Consider the following 19,817-nt stretch of genomic DNA (forward strand, 5'->3'; position numbering starts at 1 on the left):
TCGTCTTTTTGTTCAGTTACACAACAATCCTGACTCGCTTCCAGCTGTTTGATCCAGGTGCATTTTTGAACAACTTCACCCTTTCTCTGCAAGATAATTTCTGAATCATGAGCTTCATTGTAGCTCAAATATTTTGTCTCCTTAATGTTTCTTTTCAATCATCTGCCTTCCAAAGCTCATCTTCATTCTTCTAGTTGCCTCTTCCTCCCTTCTGGTGTTGAACAACACAATGTCATCTGCAAAAAACTTTACCAAGGGGTTTAGTCTTTAGTGCCAAACATTAGCACCCATATCCAGATGAAAAAGGTCAGGTCTTACAGAAGATGCCTCCAAACCTCTTGACTTGGCACCCTATGGAAAGTCTTCTTGAGATAGAAGCCTTTCTGATACTGTCTGTGCCTCCGTGAGCCATTTTATTGTGAGCACTTCATTGTTCTCTACCTGGTAAAAAACAAAACAAACTGGCTGACTGTTGCCTGATGATGCCTGGTGTTGTATGTAACAATATATATATTTTTCTTAATTAGAAAATCATGGTACAGTAGAATTTATGCAGGAACAACAGAATTTCACCAATAGCTCTAGTTTCAGTTATGGAAGATTAACATTATGGTAGGATGCCTACATGTACGCAAGAGAAATGTAAATTTTGAAATTGTCTGTCTTTGTTCATATGGTGACTGCAGTAGTATTTTGTCTTTATCCCTAAATTTAGACATTGCACCTTAATTTTTGAGAGAATGCCTGCTTTTAAATGCAAAAATGGTGACAAATCTTAAAAATCTTCCCCTGGTAGTTAATTTTGAGGTCCACGAGTAAATGGGGGAACATATTTCTGAGTTTGTCGTTTTTCTTTTAAATTTTCAAAACAAAAGGTTGATTTCTCAACATATCACAAATGTGATATTTCTGTGTTCGTCACGATCCTGATCGATTGCTTTGGTCTGCCGGTTGTCAGCGGGTAAACCCGGACGTTAGCACCGTGTTTACCGACAGTCGGTATTCAACATGAACCAGGACGGAGCTGAATTTGAAGCCATTTCGGTTCATAACTTTTCTGAGAAGATTCTGGAGCAGGTTGTTCACTTTCACGTCATGAAGCTGAGCGGCGGGTTTTTCCTGTGGGTCGGTTCGAGTCCGGTTCTGTCCAACTTAGCGATTTCAATGAGCAGCAGATACGTAAGTTTAAAGATAAAACTACCACACAGTGGAGACAGTTTGGTTAGCATTCATATTTCTGGGTTTTTTTTTTCCTCACTTGCGAGGGAAAAAAGTGGTAGATAAAGTTGGTTATTTTTGTAAATTAAAGGGGTCATATTGCATATAAATTCAGCACACTAAAAGAGGTCCGTATGTGTCCTAAAAACAAATACTAACGTTTACAGCTCGAAATATCCCTTAAATACTAAAGTGATGTGTTTAAAAAGGCCTGTTTTTGTGTCTGTGAAGCGGCTGTAAGCGGGGCATTCTGGTCCTGTAGGTTTTGGGCTTCGCCTTCCCCTTGTCACCGATCATGATGAGGATTTCAAGATGCACTCGAGACTGTAGTGTGTCCAGTTTGATGACATCAGAATTGTCTCTCTGCTCTTTGGGGATGATGCGGTTCTGTTGTTGATGTGCACTGGGCAGGTTTGAGGCCATATGAATGAGGATCAGTACAGACGGTTGCCCAGTTCCGGATCACCTTTTTTAAAGTCCCTCTATACGGAGCCGTAATGCAACTGAATATCCTTTATTGTGCATTGTTGTATTGGGCATTTGGATGTTATCTCGCTGAAAAAGTCAAGATGGTGTAGCCCTTCTACTTAAAGTGTGAAGCCACATTATGTGTGGTGCAAATATTTTGCCGGAAATGGATCACTTTGCCCCGTTCTGGATCACAACACTCTGTCACTTTGGGTTCATTCCTGGCATCTGGCTGGAGCCCTTCTAATGCAGAATGATACACACTGTGCCCGAGAATGTCTTTTGAACACAAAATGATATAAATTGTAGTTATTAAATGAGAATTTACTTAATTTCGCAAGGCACTGTTGTACATTTTTACAAGCAAAAAATGAAGTGTGGAGGTGAGATTTCTCCTGAATTAAAAAGTAAAAGCCCCCACATTCATGTCCATTTGTGATGTTGAGATGACCCCCAAAGTACACATGGCTCACAAGTACTGACACGAGGCTGCTGCTTCAGTGATCCACAACCGGCAAATTTTCATGTCGGAGATAAATGTGTGCAGCAATTAAACAGCAAGACATACCACACTGACATTTTCTACACAAGTAAGTATTTTCCCACTGTAGAACCAAAAACACCGAATGGTTAACTCACCTTTGCTACGTCTTAGAGATCGTTACTTTCAAAGTTGCAGGAATGAGTCAGTGAGAAAAAGCGCGCACACCACAGATACTGGGATGTTTTGATTCTTCTGCTGATCACAAGGATGGCTGGATCCGGTCAAGCTTGTGGTCCTTTGTAGACAAAACATCAATCTTTCCATTGGTACCACGTATTAGCTTATTCGCGCTGATTACGAGAAACGACGGCGCAAATTCTACAGCAGTGATCCGGAACCGGCAATGATCCGGAACTGGGCAAGTGACTGTACCTCCAAATCTGATACCATGGTCCTCCTTCAGAAAAGGCTGGATTGTCACCTCTGGGCCATAAGAATAAGAAAGAACTTTATTAATCCAGAAGGAAATTATTTTGCCAAGTGTGCCGAAACAGTAAATATTGCTTTTTTTAATGAGTACAGCAATGAGAACACTTACATGAAATCTTTGGAAGCATTCCAGTTTGAGGCAGTTGTTTTTGAGTTATTTGTTGTTTCCTTGAATATTCAAGTAAGATTAATAGAAAAAAACAACAACAACAAACAAATAAATCGCTGCACAGAAGTTATTGACAGTTACAATGTGCCTTGCTGAGGGTTACCGAAGCTTTGACGATTTTTAGGATGGCTATATTCCTGGAAGAAGTCTTATTATTATTGCTAAAAATGTGACTCCATGTAGAGAGAAGCTTAAACTGGAACTTTACCAACAATTTTGCACATATGTCATAGTGCCATGCCACAGTGCATTATGGGTAATAAATGACAAAACAACAAATACGGTTGATGGTGGTGATGTCACCTGCTTTGGACTTTTTGCCATATTTTAGATGAGCTTTGTGCTCCAGTGAAAAATACATCTGTTGGCCACGCCCACTTCAAACGACTATGAATAAATGTCCTTACAAAATGGTAAAGTGTGTCTCAGAATGACACAACTGTCAAATTGGACGTCTGTTATCCTGGATGCTGCCAAGATGTGTTTCCTACCAGCCACTCGGCAATAGAAAAATGGAAAGTAAACCGTAGATATTATTGTTGATAATGAGTGTAATATTTATTGATAATGACCATTAATCTTGTCGTAAAACACATTTTATGACATGTTGTCTGTCTGTTGAGGGCAACGTCATGGCCAAGTGGTTATCGCGCTTGTTTTCAGAACAGAAGGTTCCTGGTGCAAGAAACATTCTCCGTGTTGCTTCAGGAAGGGCATTCGGTGTAAAACTTGCCAAATCAACATGCATATCAATACGCCATATGCTGTGGCGCCCCCAAGTGACAAAGGGAGAAGCTGAATGAACTTGTGGTTGTATGTGCCATCAAGAATCGTGGAGTGGAGCGGTGACTATAAATGTGAAATATTCCAGTATTTGACCTGGAGCATATCAGAAATTCTGAATTCTGCTCTTGTTTCAGACTTCTAGAAGTGGGCAAAGTTGTGTTCCAGATGAGCAAGTATTGTTTAAATTTCCAAATGTATTTCAGACAAATTCTTTCTTAGTCCTCACCCTAAATCATTTAAGGTAAAGTAATTTTGCATAGTTGATCGGCAGCTGAGGTATTTGGTTTAGAGCCTCATTTCTAAATGGAAAGCACACAGCACCCTTTAAAAAATGTTGACCCGTTTCAGAAGTGTAAAATGTTTGTAGATATTTGCATTATGTGCAGGACAAATGTTTTCACAACAGAGTGGAGGCTACTGCTAATACCAGCTTATACGAATTTCCAGAATTGCGCAACAACAAATTAGCTTCCTGTTAAGATAAAGTAAAAAAAATAAATAAAAACTTAAATGGGGTAATATCCACAACATTTACTTTTGTTATAAGAATTGTCTGAATTTGAGGTAAAGGCAGTTGTCATCAAACTAATGGCTAATCCCAGCAGTTACACAATGAGTGCATAACATCTGAAAGTATAGCACCACCGTCAGTTCCGAGGTGGTGAAGATCTGTGCAGACAATACAGCGTGTACGCAAAGCACAACGTTGCAGTAACGTGTACACCTTAACAATCTGGTGTGCAAAGTGCATCTCATACAGCGATGATGGTGGTGTAGTCGATTGTGACTTATGCCACTAAAGTTTAAAACAAGATTTCGCAGGCCAAAATTTTGAATATAACTGGGTGGTTTGTACAAAGGTTAACATGATGTGACTGGAAATGATTAACATGAAACCCTGAACAAATATTTAAAGATGGTTAAAGACACATTTAGCGGAATACGACCCCTTTAAATACACATGGCCTCTGTGATACTCGGCAGAGACAAATGCTGTATAAAACAAATAAGTTCCATCGTGTTCCTGGTGGATACGTGTCCTCTGTTCAGTAGTCCATGCGTCTAGACTTTAATGCTCAGTCAGAGTTGATGATTGATGCTGCAGAAGGATTGTTGGTTGTTTTTCATGTTGTTTTTTTTTCCTTTTTGCAGGATTCGATGCCGCTGTCCACGTTAATTTTGGGGGATCCATCCGATTCCACTCCAAATTCTTTGGCACAGAGATTAGGTAATGTTGTAACACACTACATGTTTGTCCTGCATGTGGATTTAACATGAAACTATGATAAATGTTTGTTTAAATAGAAAAAAAAACAGCTCTGTTATTGTGACATGATCATGTTTTGTGGCAGTTTAGGGCCTTTTGCTTCATAACTTATTCCAAACATTCTTTAAACCCTCCTGATATTTTGTTCCAAATAGAGGCAGCCAGTGTTAAGTTTAGGACTTGAGTTAAGATGATGCCTCATGATGTAATTTAAATTTTTTCTTCTTTAAAGTTTAAAAACACATTGTTTTCATGTCAGAAAATTTGCCAAAAGAACAAACGTGTTTGCATCTTGCACAAATAACAGAGCAGTTTAAAAATCTGCAGCCATATGGCAAAAAACAACAACAAAAAAGTATTTTATCTCAGATGCAACTTAAGATGTTTTCAAGACTCTTAAGATTTTTAAGATTAAGATTTTATTGTCCTGAAAATTTACACATCATGTGATTGCCTTGTGTTTATTTTAATTACTGTATGTTCTGGAGAATGTTTTTTTTTTTTTTTTTTTTTTTTACCGGTTTGGGAGGTTCTGCAAATTACGTACTGAAAAGTTATGCATTTATTATAATAATAATAATAGTTATAATGACTTTGTATATTGTACCTGCCCATGAATCAAAGCACTAAAAGAATAAATGCCAATAATAAAAAGTGCACAAGAATGCACAAAAATCTCAAATTAAGGAGCTGATAATACAGAATACAGAAAAGAGGTGCGACGTATACTCCAGAAAATACGATAGTTATTTGATTAGAAATCCCAGACATATATTTAAGAGTTTACATTTTTGCCCTGCACCTATAGAAATATGTGATGTGATATGGTGGAGATAAAAAGGAAAATTTGCAAGCAGAACCAGATCATCCTGATAATGTAAACGGCTCTAGCCTATCCCCACAGTGATGGCCAAATATCGTTTGTGCTCCAGCGTCCTGTGATACTCAACATGCCAGCCCCCCCCCCCCCCCCCCCCCCGCCAACATATGATCACTAGAGGTCGCTACACTCTACTTCTGCAAAAATAATAATAAAAAATGTACATATTTATTAAAGCCAAAAAACCTTGTGCTTCACAGCAAAGAAGACCAAAAAACAAGTGTTTGTGAGTTACAGTCTTCCGACGACAGACTCCAGTCTCGGTCTGCTGGTGGAGAACAGGATCAAAAAGGAGCTGGAACTTCACCCCGAACATTTCTGAGCCTCTTTTACTCATTTCATGTGTGTGGAAGTGAGGCTGCGCTGGAGGACGGGCGTCACAGGTCATTGTACCACATACAGTACCCCCCACCCCGACACACAGTCACACTCCAGCACAGTGACATCCAGTGGTCTTTATTGGAATAATAAATTAAGTGGTTTGTTATCAAAAACATGTAGGCCTGTGGCTTTTTGTACAAAGGCTTCATATATATATAAAAAAAAGAAAAAATACTATAATAACACTAAATAAACAGCAGCAGTGGCTGAAAATTTAAACATACAAACTAACAAAACCATACAGGGTGCTCTCAGTATATTTGAAGGTGTACGTGTACGAATTCCGACTTTAAGTCGACTAAATTACTTTTTTAATGCATTTGAACCTGCAGATTCGGGTGTAATTGGGCAAAAATCCCCCACAGAAAGATTCTGTTATTCCACGTGCTTCTTGGTCGGTGGTTCATGAACATCGTGTAAATAATCAAGTACACCCCAAAGCGGGTTTGTGTAAACGCATCCTAATCACAACTAGGCCAGATCGATGCTGCTCTAGTCTACTCTTCACTAACACATAGTGCAAAAATGGTAATATTGTGCTTTTGTGTGTGGGGGGGGGGAGGGGGACATAGGAGCAGTATTGTAACATTACCACAGTACACAGAATAACTGGAAAAATTTGCTAGTTAAAGAGGTATTTCACAAAAAAAAAAAAAAAATAAATAAAAAATGCCCTTGGCAACATCACAAAATAAATACTGCTTGTGTTGTCTTTGTTTTGGGAATTAAAGTCGTATCACAGATGCGGAGCATCATTAGACGGGGTCATTCTCACGTCCAATCAGCTCTCACGCTGATTTAATGTCTCGTAGTTTGTTTTGAGGTCTCCAGCTGCACACGAGGCAGCCATCATACACCCAACGCCACGCCGACAGGAAACGGTGCTCAAGTATCAAACTGGGCTTCCAGTAAAGGAACCACGAAGAGATTTATTGATTACAAAAAGGTAACTCATGTAAAGTAAGTTGTGCTCTTTCAAGCAAACAAGTTTTTAGTAGTTTTGTTTTTTTGCCGATAATCGGCTGCAAATCCTGAACACTTGATTGTGTTGTTTAGTGCAAAAAACATAACTTTACAGGTAGAGTCCAGACACAAGTCCAGTGTAAGAATTCACAAATCACACATTTAAAAAAAATTTTAATAATTTTTTTGAAAGCTACTTTGCATCTCCTTCTTGACCTGAAAATGTGATGTTTGCCAGATTGCAGTACAAGTCCTGCTTTGGGTTCTGGGTACGGATGAGGTCCCGCCCCTTTTTGCCATCCCATCCCAAAATACAGCTTTACGTTCCAGGACAAACCCGACGTTTTTGCCAGGCGTTTGTGAAAATCTAAATTTATTCAAACCTTCCTTCAGATAATTTTGTTACATTCACAAAGGGTGATGAAAAGTAATTACCATGTTTCAAATGGGGGAGAAAAAAACTTTATTCATAAACTTTGTACCATTTTCCTGCAACTACCCACAAATTTTGTGGTTTCTATTTCATCTTAATCTGAAGTTTTCCATCAGGTTTTGTGCTAACTAGTCTGCTAACAGTTCTGTTTGGCTGTCTTAACACAAAAAAGCTGCAAGAAAAAAAAATGGTGCCTATAAATAGCATTGGTCTTATACATTTTTATTTCTTGAAGCTACTTTGAAGCTATTTATATATATATATATATATATATAAAATTCAGGTGTCTCTATATTAAACAAAAGTGATCGTTGTTAAGATCAATCTGACAAACCTCTACAACTTAATTTCACTTAAATAGAAAAACAAATATTGAAGCCAAAATAATGGGTTGCCTAAGTAATGGCACCCTTTGGTATAACACACGTCAATAATCACTTTTACAGCAGCCCGGCCTCAAGCTTCTAACAATGGAGCAATATCTCCACCTGGTGGACATTTACCAGTAACACAGGTACAATATTGCTCTAATTAAGAAATACAAAAAGTATGGTACTGTGTAGCAAATCTGTCTGGAGGAGGGTTTTTCAAAAACTAGCTGAGAGCGCAAGAAGGATATTAGTGAGGGAAGCCACTAAGACGCACACAATAACTCTGGTGGAATTATAGGCTTTTGTGGATGTGACTGGTGAGACAGTGCATAGGATAAATAATTTGTGTTGTTGCATCACCTCTCACGGCCTTATGGTGCAGTGGAATAGAGGACTTTCATACAAGGAAACCGATAAGATCTAGGCTTTTTTAAGAAAACCCTACTTTGCTGAACACCACAATTTTATGTAACTGCTGATGCAAAATGCAAAAATTGTGCTTATCCCAGTTTCTCCAACTGAGAGATTAACTCCTTCAGATTTGTCGTGTGTGTCTTGGTGGCTTCCCTCACTACTATCCTTGCGCTCTCATCCAGTTTTTGAAAACCGCCTCCTCCAGGCATAGTTCACGTACAGTATGATAATGTTTGTGTTTCTTAATGGTTGATGTAAAAGAAGTGCAACATGTGGAAGTGTTCATGTGTTCATCCCCTGACTTGACTTGAAGAAAACTGGCTGTAAAAGTGATGATTTGCATGTTGTACCAAAAGGTGCCGTTACTTATGTAACCCATCATTTTGGCTGCAATAATTTTGTTAATTGTTTATGAAGTTGTAGAAAAAAATTCAGTTGGAATTTAAAGAGGATAATCTGATTTTTTTTTTTTATTTATTTTTTTTTTATTCTGAATTCTTTTTTGTTTTGGGCGGAGTTGGGTTAGAAAATTTGTACCAGTGCAGGACTCTGTAACATGGTCTAAGAAGATCACCAACGCATCGGAAAACTTTCATAAACACACAGTACACTTAAACTTTTTGGCAAATCCTGAACTTGTCATCGTCACCGCTATCACAGAAAGTCCCGACCCGGTTCATCCAGACATCGTTTTGTGCGTTTTTCGCCCAATTCAGTCACTTTTGATCATTTAAGAGCACACACGTGCGCTATTGCTTTGAAGCTCACACCCCGTTGGTGAGAGCGCAGTTGCTAATCACTTCCCCGTCCGTCACCAGTGCATATGAGGTGGGCACCGCTGCCAGAGCGGTGGCCACTGCCGCTGTAGTGCCCCCCATAGTGGAGAGGTGTAACGGCGTGTTGTGGACGCGGGAGTAGTCCCGGTCGGTCTTAGGGAGAAGTCGGTGCTGCTCGCCGGGGTGGAGCAGGGTTTGGCGTGTGAAGGTCTCCCCGTCGGCCAGGCTCTCCGGCAGAGGCTGACCCCGGGTCTCGGGCAGCAGCAGCAGGCAGATGATGCACAGCAGCGTGCAGCAGGCGAAGATCACATGATGCAGGAAGTAGCCCTTCTGGTTGTGGAGCTCCATGATGGGCGCAGTCAGCATGCCGAAGCCGGCGCTCGCCAGGACCAAGCCCAGGCCCCCGCCCCTGCACAATAAGAGACCCCGGACAGATGTTACTGAGACCGCCTGAAGGCAACAGGACTCAGAGCGCAAACACTCATCAGCTCCTGATCCTCCGTCCAGAACAAGAACTGTTGTTTATTATCAAATAATCAGGGCTTCACCAAAATGATACCCTGGATCAGTATCGGTCAGATACTGACCAAAATTACTGTATGTCAGAAATTGAAAGCCAAATCTGATCTGAAAAACAGGATTTTTACACCTTCTTTAAAAAAATATATAATAATAAAAATAAATAAATTAAAAATGAAGAATCTGTCCATATGAAAATGCAAACCACACTGTAAATGGTAACTAAATGGACTGCATTTATATACTGCTTTTCCATCTGCATTGATGCTCAAAGCGCTTTACAATATTGCCTGACATTCACCCCGATGTCAGAGTGCTGCCATGCAAGGCGCTCACTGCACACAGGGAGCAACTAGGAGATTAAGGACCTTGCCCAAGGACCCTTAGTGATTTTTCTGGTCAGGCTAGGATTTGAACCTAGGATCCTCTGATCTCAAACCCAAAGCTTAACCACTAGACCATCATCTCCCCTTGTAAAGTGCTTTCAAGAGCATGCCAAGGCAGCAGGTGGCGATATAACCATCAAGCTGCATTCACATGTTGGCTGCAAGCAACAGAATGAGGAGAAAATAATAATTTGTGTGATTTTACACAAAGAAATTATTAATATTTTTAATCTACCATCAGAGCCTAGGTGTTCTGTTTTTAATGACACTGTGCAAAACATGAGAACTCTCACTTATCTTTCAGTGAAGGGTATTACTGTCCGTCTTGTTAACAGTGGGAGGAAAATGACGGCATCTCAACAGAGGACTGATTCTGCTGTGACGACTGGTGTGACATTTTTTCTACAGTCACCGTGTGAATGTAGCGTTACCACATATGCTTGTTGACCAATCAGAAGCTTGGAAAAAAATATCAAAAAGCTCAGTTTTCCTTGTCTGGACATGAACACTGAAACTGCCGTTTTTCAAAAATCTCTTTGGCTGGAGTTTTGCAAAAGCTGATATGCATAGAAAAACCTACATTTTCCAAAGTAACTGCATAGACGAGTCTTGTGTTATGTGTGTTTTCCTTTAACTGAGTTTGGGATATTGACTAATAAAGACAGAATGATGATTTGGGTTTTGAGTGTATTTGAATGTTTAACTCTAATGCAGCACAAGCAGTTAGTGTGCTTATTTGGAGAGTAGAAGGCTCCCGGTTCAAAGCCACTGCTGGCACTTTCTCCACATCATGTGGAGTTGCATCAGGAGGCATCCAGTGTAAAACTTGTGCCAAATCAACACGCACGTCCACATACTTTCTGCTGTGGTAAGCCAAATTAACTTATCAGCGGTTACTATGGGTTCTGGTATCATAATGGTATCAGACATGAAAAGTGGTATCATGCCACCCATCACAAGGTTTGATATATAATTGGTACATAAAAGCCATTGATAGTAAAAGCCATCATGACATTCTGGAATATCTTCAGAATGGTGTTTTTATTGCTGTTTGTCTCTCTCTCTCTCACACACACACACACACACACAAATGAAGTGTTTTCTGTTTTCTCACATGCCAAATATTCCCAATATTCTTATTTTTAGCTTGGCATGATATCAAGTTTTTAAATTACGTTTATATATCAATCAATATCTGCAAAATTTGGTGTTTTATCACAAAATGTACAATTGTTTCACATATCTGCCCCAATATTTGCTTGAATCAAGAACAGACCATGTAGGCATAAAAATGGCTTTCTGAAACAGAGATTTTACTTCAGAACTGCAAGAATTACTAATTAATTTGAATTGAATTAGTGCACAGGTGACCTCTGACCTAGGACCTTCCTGTTCAAAGGGGAAAGAAGTCTAGTGAAGGGGATGCGTGTGTCCGGGGGTTGTGTTTTTAAAGGCTCACTCAGCAGTTACAATTACTCCACAAAATGAAGCCAAAACTCAACAAACTGGTCGCTGTTGCTGTTGATGAAGTTAATTTCTCATATACACAGACATAATGATATATCATAAAACACTAAAAGAAAATGAAAAATGTGTAAATATTACTGACAACAGGGTTACAATATTACCTCAAATCAAAACAGATTAAACAGATTAGAAAGTTTTGGATAAATTATTTAAATAGTTTCTGAAGGGTAAAAAAGAAAAAAAAAAAAGCCTTTTCATTTCCAGTTTCTCAGAGAAGGATTTTCTGTTCCCTGTTTTGGTGTTTGGAATCTTGGTTGAACAAAGTAGGATTTTGTAGAACATCACCTTGAAGTAGGGATGCACTGATGCCGATACCATTATCAGGTATCGGCCCGATCCCGTATGTATTTACTTGTACTTGTAATCATAAAACTGCTCTGATACTAGACTCCCGATACCCCTTTACAGCAGCGTGATGTCAACCTCTCAATGCAGCTTGTGGGCAGGTGGAGGTCGCGCTTCGACTGAACTGCCCACTTCTCCCACGAAGTGTTTGATGCTGCGAGCTTTTCATCTGTTTTCTGCAGTGCAGCTCAGAGTTGAGAACAGTTGTCATCTCTGAAAGCGCGGTGATGGCAGCACAAAGACATTTTTACACTTTTTTCTTTAAAACTCTGCCGCTCCGTGTGGGATCTCTAAAAAAAAAAAAAAAAAAAAAAAAAAAAAAAAAAAAGCTGGTCCACATGCATTAACAAATGCTAACGCTTGATTTTTCCACCCAAATGCACCTAAAGTCTCTTTCTGAGGATGACATGAAGTAAAAAAAAAAAGATGAAAAATGTTAATTAAAAAAAAAAAAATTCCCTACACCTCAATCTGGTTGTGCTCTTTCCATAAATACGTTGTTAATTCTTCCTGCTGAGACGGTCATCCAGGGGCGAATCCAGACGGGGGGCTTCCCCCTCTACACCCCGAGATTAAAGGTCCACTTTAGTAGTAGTAGTAGTTTAACAATTAAAATGTTGAGAAAGAATTTAAATGTTAGAAAAATGTTAGAAATAATTTAATAGTTACATTTATAAACAATGTAGATTAGAAATTGTAAGTTTTACTGTTACAGTACTGTCAACTTTTAAATATGAGGTCAAGAAAGAGGTCTTTATTTTATTTTTTATAAAACAAGTATTTTTTTTTGTTTTTTTGTTTACTGAATGTTTTTGAAATTGAGCAGTCAATAAAGTAACTAAGTTACTTTTTCAAGGAGTAATCAGTAATTGAATTACTTTTACAAAGTAACTGTGGCAACACTGGTGCTCACAGACATAAGTAACGTTATTGGACATAAACAAAGTTAGTGATGGACAGTTTCAGTTCAGTTATTGGTGTTGTATATTTTGTAGTGCTGATGTCCACAGGTTACATTTCACTGAGCTGTCTGTGTCATGTTTAAGAAACACAGTTAATGTTAAAGCACAATTTGTTGTAGTCAAAAAGTCATGTTACATGATTTAAGTGAAATGTTTGTAAATAAAAACAAAGCTAATGATATTGGTAGCAGTTATAGTCAAAAAGTAAGAAACAGCTGATGAATAAAACATGTTTTCAAAGTCATCAATGGTATCATTAAGTATTCATATCGGTACTCTGGGTATCGATGAGTACCCATATGTGAGTACTCGTACTTGTACTCGGTCTGGAAAAAAGGGTATCGGTGCATCCCTACCTTGAAGGTTTCTGATATTTTACAGAATAATGAAGAAATGGATTCAGGTCTGCACCTTCAACAGTGTTCGAATCCCTCATGTTTATGCGCTCTGACCGCTGAGTTATTAATGAGGTGTAAGTGAGGATTTAAATAACTTAGACCTCTTTAAGGTCAGCTACAGTGCCAGAGACGGTTCAGAAATATTCCAGATTAAAACCTCCTTAAATAAAAGAGATCCCCCCTGAAAGACTATAAGCTCCAGCTGACTTGGTACTGTTGAGTCTGGGGGCGGATATTCAGGGACTCGCCATCTCATTTCTGGTTCAAATCCTCCCTGATTTGAACCAGAACAAGTATGTCAAGTTCAGTGTCCTCAAGTGAGACGGTGTTGACATTATATCCCGTGTATCTTGGGTCTCGACATCAGGTGGTGACAAAGCTCACTTATATAAGTTCACCCAAACTGTTCCTCCAGTTGTCTGTATTTTACTGCAGCCACTGCCACCTAGTGGCCATGCTCGCTATCAACGAGAACAACTACTCAATTACACTTCCGGGAAAGACTTTTCTTTTTTTTTTTATCCTTGTGTTGCTCCATAAGGATGCCAGAAGATTCCGCACAAAATGGCCACTGACACGCTGGCGGTAACTTGAACTTCCATGTCTTGCTTCAGCCCTGTTCTTGCTTACATGGATATGCATCCTAGAATGGTGACGGTCTGTAACCATGATCTTCCAGCATGTTGTTCCCAAATGTGATCTAGCGCACGCTACTGCGAAAACAACCGTAATATTGCTGTCGGATAATTTCTGCAAGAAAACTTTCCAACAATGTCAGAGCATGGAGGGTAACGTTCCGCTCTCTGTGGAAATGCAAGGGATTATCAGAGTACGCCAAAGGTTGCAGCACAGTGAAATAAATTTTTAAATCATTGTGAAAGTTCAGATGAGGTCGCACAATGTCTCACAGTTCATCACCTGTGCTCTCCAGGACCCTCAAAGGTTTTCTGAGGTTTCCGAGGTATGGACAAAGTTTCATACTGTGACCTTCCGGGATGCACATCCATGAAAGTGAGAAGAGAATTTTACAGATACATCTGCTCTTCCTTTAGCGATCATGATGTCCCTCGTCAGGCGTTTTTGTTAGCGTCAGACGTACCTGATGACAGTCGGGGTGATTTCAGCGCAGAAGAAGATGCTGAGGGTGCTGACGGCGTGAGACGAGAACATGCCGATGATGGAGAAGGCCACAGAAAACTTCCTGTTCAGAGTGTCTCGCAGAACTATGCAAAGAAAAAGAAAATGTCAGCGTACCAAATACAGCGTGCATACCAGTTAAATCCACGACCACGTCGAACCCGCTGCTCGTCTCCGAGTAAATAACAGCTCCACCCTCAGGTCAGTCTTATTGTTTAACATTTTCTGACTCATTTATGTCGAATGTGATGTCATCACTTGTGTCTGTATTCACAGAGCAACTGATGATTGGTTTTTATTATCAGTTTTTCCATCACTTTAGGGCTGTTTAAGACCATCACAAAATAATTTAATTACAGGTTTAAATCCTGCTTGAAACATGTCTAAAACATAGAACTGTTCAAAACCACACGATTTCTACTTTTCCAGAACAGATTTAGAGTGATTTACTCTGTTGCCACAGTAACTTTGAAAAGTTACTTTATTAGTTACATTTTACAGTTACTTCATTTGCTGCTGAATGTAACTAATAAACTAAGAAAAGTAACTATTAGTTACTTTGCTGATTACTCAATCTTAGGAGTAACCAAGTTAGTTTACCAGTTACCTTATTAGTTACATATTAGTTACAAGTTGTCAGCCGCTCCAAATAAAGCAACTGCATAAAGCTGCTAATGAAGTAAGTGTATAAAGTAACTGATAAAGTAACTTTTCAAAGTAACTGTGGCAACACTGTTTACTCTTGGGGTTGAGCTGTTTAAAACCATTATAAATATCCTAGTATGTGGTATAAATGGGGGAAAAACATTTTAAAGGAATCATTCAAAAGCACATTTTTACTTTGTCAGATTAAATTTACTTTAGCGTTTTCAATTGGATTAGAAGAGTTTCAGAATCATTATAAATATTCAAGTACTTGGCCGAAACTGTTGTCAATCCTGTTTAAAACATCTTAAAATTTCTACAGTAGAATCAGTCAAAAGCTATTTATTTCTACTTTACCAGATTAAATTTGAATGTTTCACCAATGGATGAGAACCATTTAAAACTATGAGAAATAATCTAGTACTTGGTTTAAATTCTATTTACATTATCTTTTATGTATCGTCGAGTTGGTTCAAAACCACATTGTTATGTAGAGTGTTTTACCGTTGAACTGGGACCATTTAAAACCACTTCAAAAAAGGCAATATTATATTTAGAGAAGATTAAAACACATTTGGAATGATGTGAATACTTTTCATCAGCAACCAGAGGAGCCTCTTCAGCCACAGACTGTTCCTTCCCAAGTGCAGGACCAATAGACTGAAAAACTCTTTTTGTCCCTCAGGCCATCAGACTGTACAACTCCTCACTCAGGGGGAGGAGGAGTAACAGGAAGACAGAGGAAGGGAATGAGAGGAACAATAGGCTAGTAGCCAGTAAACCAGTACTGTCAGTATGTCTGACATTTATATTGTGTATTTATATTTGCAAACTGTCTTTATTTTTTATTTTCAATTTTTATACTCTGTGTGCTTCTTACCCTGTGTGCTGCTACACAATGCTGCTGGAACCTCAATTTCCCTGAGGGAGTCTTCCCAAGGGATCAATGAAGATCGGTCTAATAGGGAAAGGTGATGGTCTATTGGTTAAGCGTTGGGGTTGAGACCAGAGGAACCTCAGTTCAAGTCCCAGCCTGACCGGAAAATCACTAAGGGCCCTTGGGCAAAGTCCTTAATCCCCTAGTTGCTCCTGGTGTGTAGTGGGTGCCTTGTATGGCAGCACCCTCACATCAGGGTGAATGTAAGGTATTATTTGTAAAGCGCTTTGAGCGTCTGATGCAGATGGAAAAGCACTATATAAATGGAGTCCATTTAATATAATGTAATCTGAAATCTTAAACAGAAAAGAAGCGGCTCTTCATTCTGACAAATATTTGGACATGAGGCTTTTTCTATGATAAACTAATTTAAATGTTTATGAAAATAGTTGGAAGGTTACTCTCAGTGATTAGCAGTGCAACCATCAGATTAACAGCCAGTGGGTCTGTACAATTTCTGTGAGTAACTCCTTAAAAACTGTGAAATATTCAGTTCTGAAATTTTGCGTTCTGACAGATCCAGATGAGGACCAGTGAATCTCGTATTTTGGACCATCTTGACATCTTTTATCTTGCACAGTGACCATAAAATAAGGAAAGACAGGACTATCTAGATGCTTATGAAGCCTTGTTGTTAATCATAGGGTCCTTCTGGCCACTAGAGGACACTGCTGCCTATTTTTTTTTTAAAAACAATCAACTGATAGCTTTGACTGTAAAACTGAGTGAGCGTGTCTGTGCATGTGGCCGTACCTGTGTCATGGCGAAGGCTGTACTTCCCGATCACTGTAATCCGTTAGTTAGCATCGGAGAAAAGAATACAAAAATATTAGCATAAATAGCAGCTCAGTGCTAAGCAAACTAGGTTAAGATAGAACATGATGAAGAAATTACCAAATAACCACAGTCCTTAATAAACCAATCAATCAGGCAATCAGTATTGAGCAAATCAATGCTAATCCATAGATTCCTGTGAAAATGCAGTCTGACTGAAAGTGAAGGTTAGCTTGTAGAGCAGATGACACTGATTTTACAGCAAAATCATGGAAATACTGATACAAGCACCAAATTTGGCCTGATGATTACTTAGACAGTAATTACCAAATGTGGTTGATTTCTGACTTGAAAATCCAAGCTGATGACCTACTGAAAATGACCTTTTGCATAGAAATGCTCCTACTTGATTGATTTGTGTAAATATTCATGGGAAATTGTATGTTATTCATCCAGCGCAGTCTCACACGGGAGGACGAACAGTGCTTTACTTTTTTGTGATGCCTTCATGAAATGGCATGAGATTGGGTTCTAGTCATCATAGTGGATCTGTTTTACAGAATCTGTGAAATCAAAGATGGCGTCTAATTTCAAAGGTGGCTGCCAAATGGGCCCCCCAAAAATGGTGTCAAATTGATGGTTTTCAGGCACGTTGGATTAAATTTTTCAAGAACAAGAATATGACACTCTTAGTGGCATTAATTTGTGACTGACCATGTTGACTGTAGATAATATGTTTGATGTTGCTAACATCAATGAGCAAAGCTTTTCACTATCTGTGCATATATCATCAAACAATAATTTAAAATAGAATGTTGCAGAACCTCAAAGTAATGATAGGCTACTTCACAATTGTCATTACGATTCATTTTTTTAAACAACAATATTGTAATAATGTAAAAAAAGAAGTTTTTAGCCCTTCACCCTCTATACTATACTGGCCATGTTCCTTGAGATTTAAATTATAGTTGAAACTTAGAAATAAAAGACAAATTATTGAATTAACACTGTGTTCAATAGTTTTGTTCTGGTGCTTCAAGGATCGAAAGGATCAATTCAAAGCAGGAATGGCGGTGCCACCAGTACCAATGCTAATTTGCGGTTTTATTAAACAAATGACAACATCTTATTGTTTCTGTTACTGAGTGCAATTATTTCATACATGGTGTTACACAAAACAATACAAATTCATGTTTCGGACGTGATCAGTTCACGCTTGAACGTGATTCCAACCAGTGGACAGATTTTTTTTGTGCCATTTCTGGTTTGTGGCTTCGTCTGCCATTGAACGAGCTTGCAACAGCGGCTATTTAACAAATAACAACACAATATATTCAACATTTAACACCTTTTAATAGTTTCAAGAGATGAAAACTTTCAAAAAGTGTTGGGTGGAAACCATAAATTTCACTCTAGTTTGGCACCTAAGCAAAATAAAACATAATAAACACCATCAATAGCAAATAAAACATAATGCCAAAGAGGAATTTAACATTAACATCATTTCAATCAATCAATATTTCTATGCGGGTAATTCTTAGACTATGGGCACTTATTATGTCCTTTGATCATATTGTATGAAAAACAGAAAAAAGGGGAAATTTCACACTTTTATAGTTATCTTTACAATGAAAGTGTGTTAAGAACTTTGTTCTAGTAGTCTATGATGACTTTTTCACCTTTTTTCAGCATCATTATATGCAAATATTGCCGTTTTGTGCTTGTCCCACACCCAGACTTTTGATCTTCAGTGATAAAAATGAATAGTAAAGAAACGTTTTTCTAATGTTTTAAAATATCTCTGAATAAAATATCAGTAAAATAATCAAAACATAATTGGGGTATTCAATGTCATACAACTGTTGTGTTTTTTTTAAACAAAATGTAGTTGTCCCACACTGTTGCTGTAATTTCCACCACAACACTGTAATGTCCTTTTAAACGGTTTGTATGAAAGGTTGTTTGGGTAGTTTCTATGGAAATAAACAGTGACATCAGAGCACATGTATATAGTGCCAAATCACAACAAACAGTTGCCCCAAGGCGCTTTATAGTGTAAGGCAATGGTGTGGTGGAAATTACATTTACAAGGCCAATAGTGCCCGTAGTTAAAGAATCACCCATGCATAACATGGTTTTCAATAGGTCATTCTGGCCACCATCTTGAATTGTCAAGTGGCCAATCACCACTACAAATTTGGTGCTTGTACCACTGAATGCACTTTCTTTTCCCAGTTATCTATTCCACTGCTTGGTCATCCATGCTGGAGAAGATGTCCAGAAAGTTCCAGCAATTGGAGTAAATTTTATCAGGGCTGTGAAAACTCCGCAGATCCGCAAAATTCCGTGGATTTCATCATGGGGGGAAGTTGGTGTTGAACTCTGTAATCGTGATCGTCACTGAGTTTTTAAAATGTCTACCGCAAAGTGTTTTTTTTTTCATGACATCGTCAAAGTTTTAAAAGACCGTGGCGGTCCGCGGACACAGTGTCCTCGGATTCGCGGAGTTTTGAGGAGAAAAAAAGCCTGGCTGTTGCGACAGTTGACGTAAAATGAGACTGGTTGGTTGCTGCGGCGACGCTGTGTGTCTCCTGCGCGAAGCTTAAGCTAAACGTAGCATGTGGACATTGCAAACCTTTAGAGCTCTAAAGTTTTTAAAAGAAGAATTGTGCAGCATGTCTCTGTCACGGACTGACGTCGGACAGAGAGGAGATGGTGAGAAAGACTGTTTGAAAAAGTCTGATAAGGACAAGAATCCGTGGAATTGTCGCTGGCTTCATCAACACATCTGAAAGATAAAAGAAACGGGAAAAGTGAACTGTGCTCTCAGGAAACACGGTAAGAATTTCTCTGGAAAATAAACATTGTGCTGTTCAAACAGAATTTTAGACAAGATTATGTGGCTTTTTAAATTTATCTAGATTTTCTTTAATTGGGGGAAAAAATCACTGGCTTTGAATGGATTTACATGAATTTACACAAGAATGTAAATTAGTTTTTATTAATGTAGACTTTTTTCATTAGAAAACACTGTGGCTTTGAGTGGATTTACAGGAATTTACACAAGAATATGTGGCTTTTTTTTACT

The 19,817-nt window shown here is 38.6% G+C and overlaps 2 protein-coding genes across 2 annotated transcripts in view; one reads left to right on the forward strand and one right to left on the reverse strand.

Annotated features, from left to right (window-relative positions):
• The first annotated feature begins 940 nt into the window (after positions 1-940).
• psmg4 (proteasome (prosome, macropain) assembly chaperone 4) lies at positions 941-6,491 on the forward strand. Its single transcript, XM_034179375.1, has 3 exons — positions 941-1,179; positions 4,767-4,842; positions 5,962-6,491. Exons 1-3 carry the CDS (start codon positions 1,009-1,011, stop codon positions 6,081-6,083), a joined length of 369 nt encoding a protein of 122 aa, XP_034035266.1. The 5' UTR covers positions 941-1,008; the 3' UTR covers positions 6,084-6,491.
• A 2,531-nt stretch (positions 6,492-9,022) lies between these two features.
• Positions 9,023-19,817, reverse strand: part of LOC117519434 (solute carrier family 22 member 23) — a 39,567-nt gene continuing 28,772 nt past the window's right edge. The window contains exons 9-11 of the mRNA XM_034180781.1: positions 16,709-16,741; positions 14,336-14,459; positions 9,023-9,508 (exon numbers count right to left, since the gene is read on the reverse strand). Of these exons, the coding sequence (XP_034036672.1) occupies positions 9,088-9,508; positions 14,336-14,459; positions 16,709-16,741 (578 nt within the window). The 3' untranslated portion in view covers positions 9,023-9,087. The remainder of the gene's footprint in view (positions 9,509-14,335; positions 14,460-16,708; positions 16,742-19,817) is intronic.

The sequence above is a fragment of the Thalassophryne amazonica genome, chromosome 10, assembly GCF_902500255.1.
Source record: "Thalassophryne amazonica chromosome 10, fThaAma1.1, whole genome shotgun sequence".
NCBI classification, from domain to species: Eukaryota; Metazoa; Chordata; class Actinopteri; order Batrachoidiformes; family Batrachoididae; genus Thalassophryne; species Thalassophryne amazonica.

Coding starts and splice junctions, on each gene's coding strand:
- psmg4 (XM_034179375.1), top strand. CDS start 1,009: ATGAACCAGGACGGAGCTGAATTTGAAGCCATTTCGGTTCATAACTTT. Junction 1,180..4,766: donor TTTCAATGAGCAGCAGATAC/GTAAGTTTAAAG, acceptor TCCTTTTTGCAG/GATTCGATGCCGCTGTCCAC. Junction 4,843..5,961: donor TTCTTTGGCACAGAGATTAG/GTAATGTTGTAA, acceptor TGTGCTTCACAG/CAAAGAAGACCAAAAAACAA.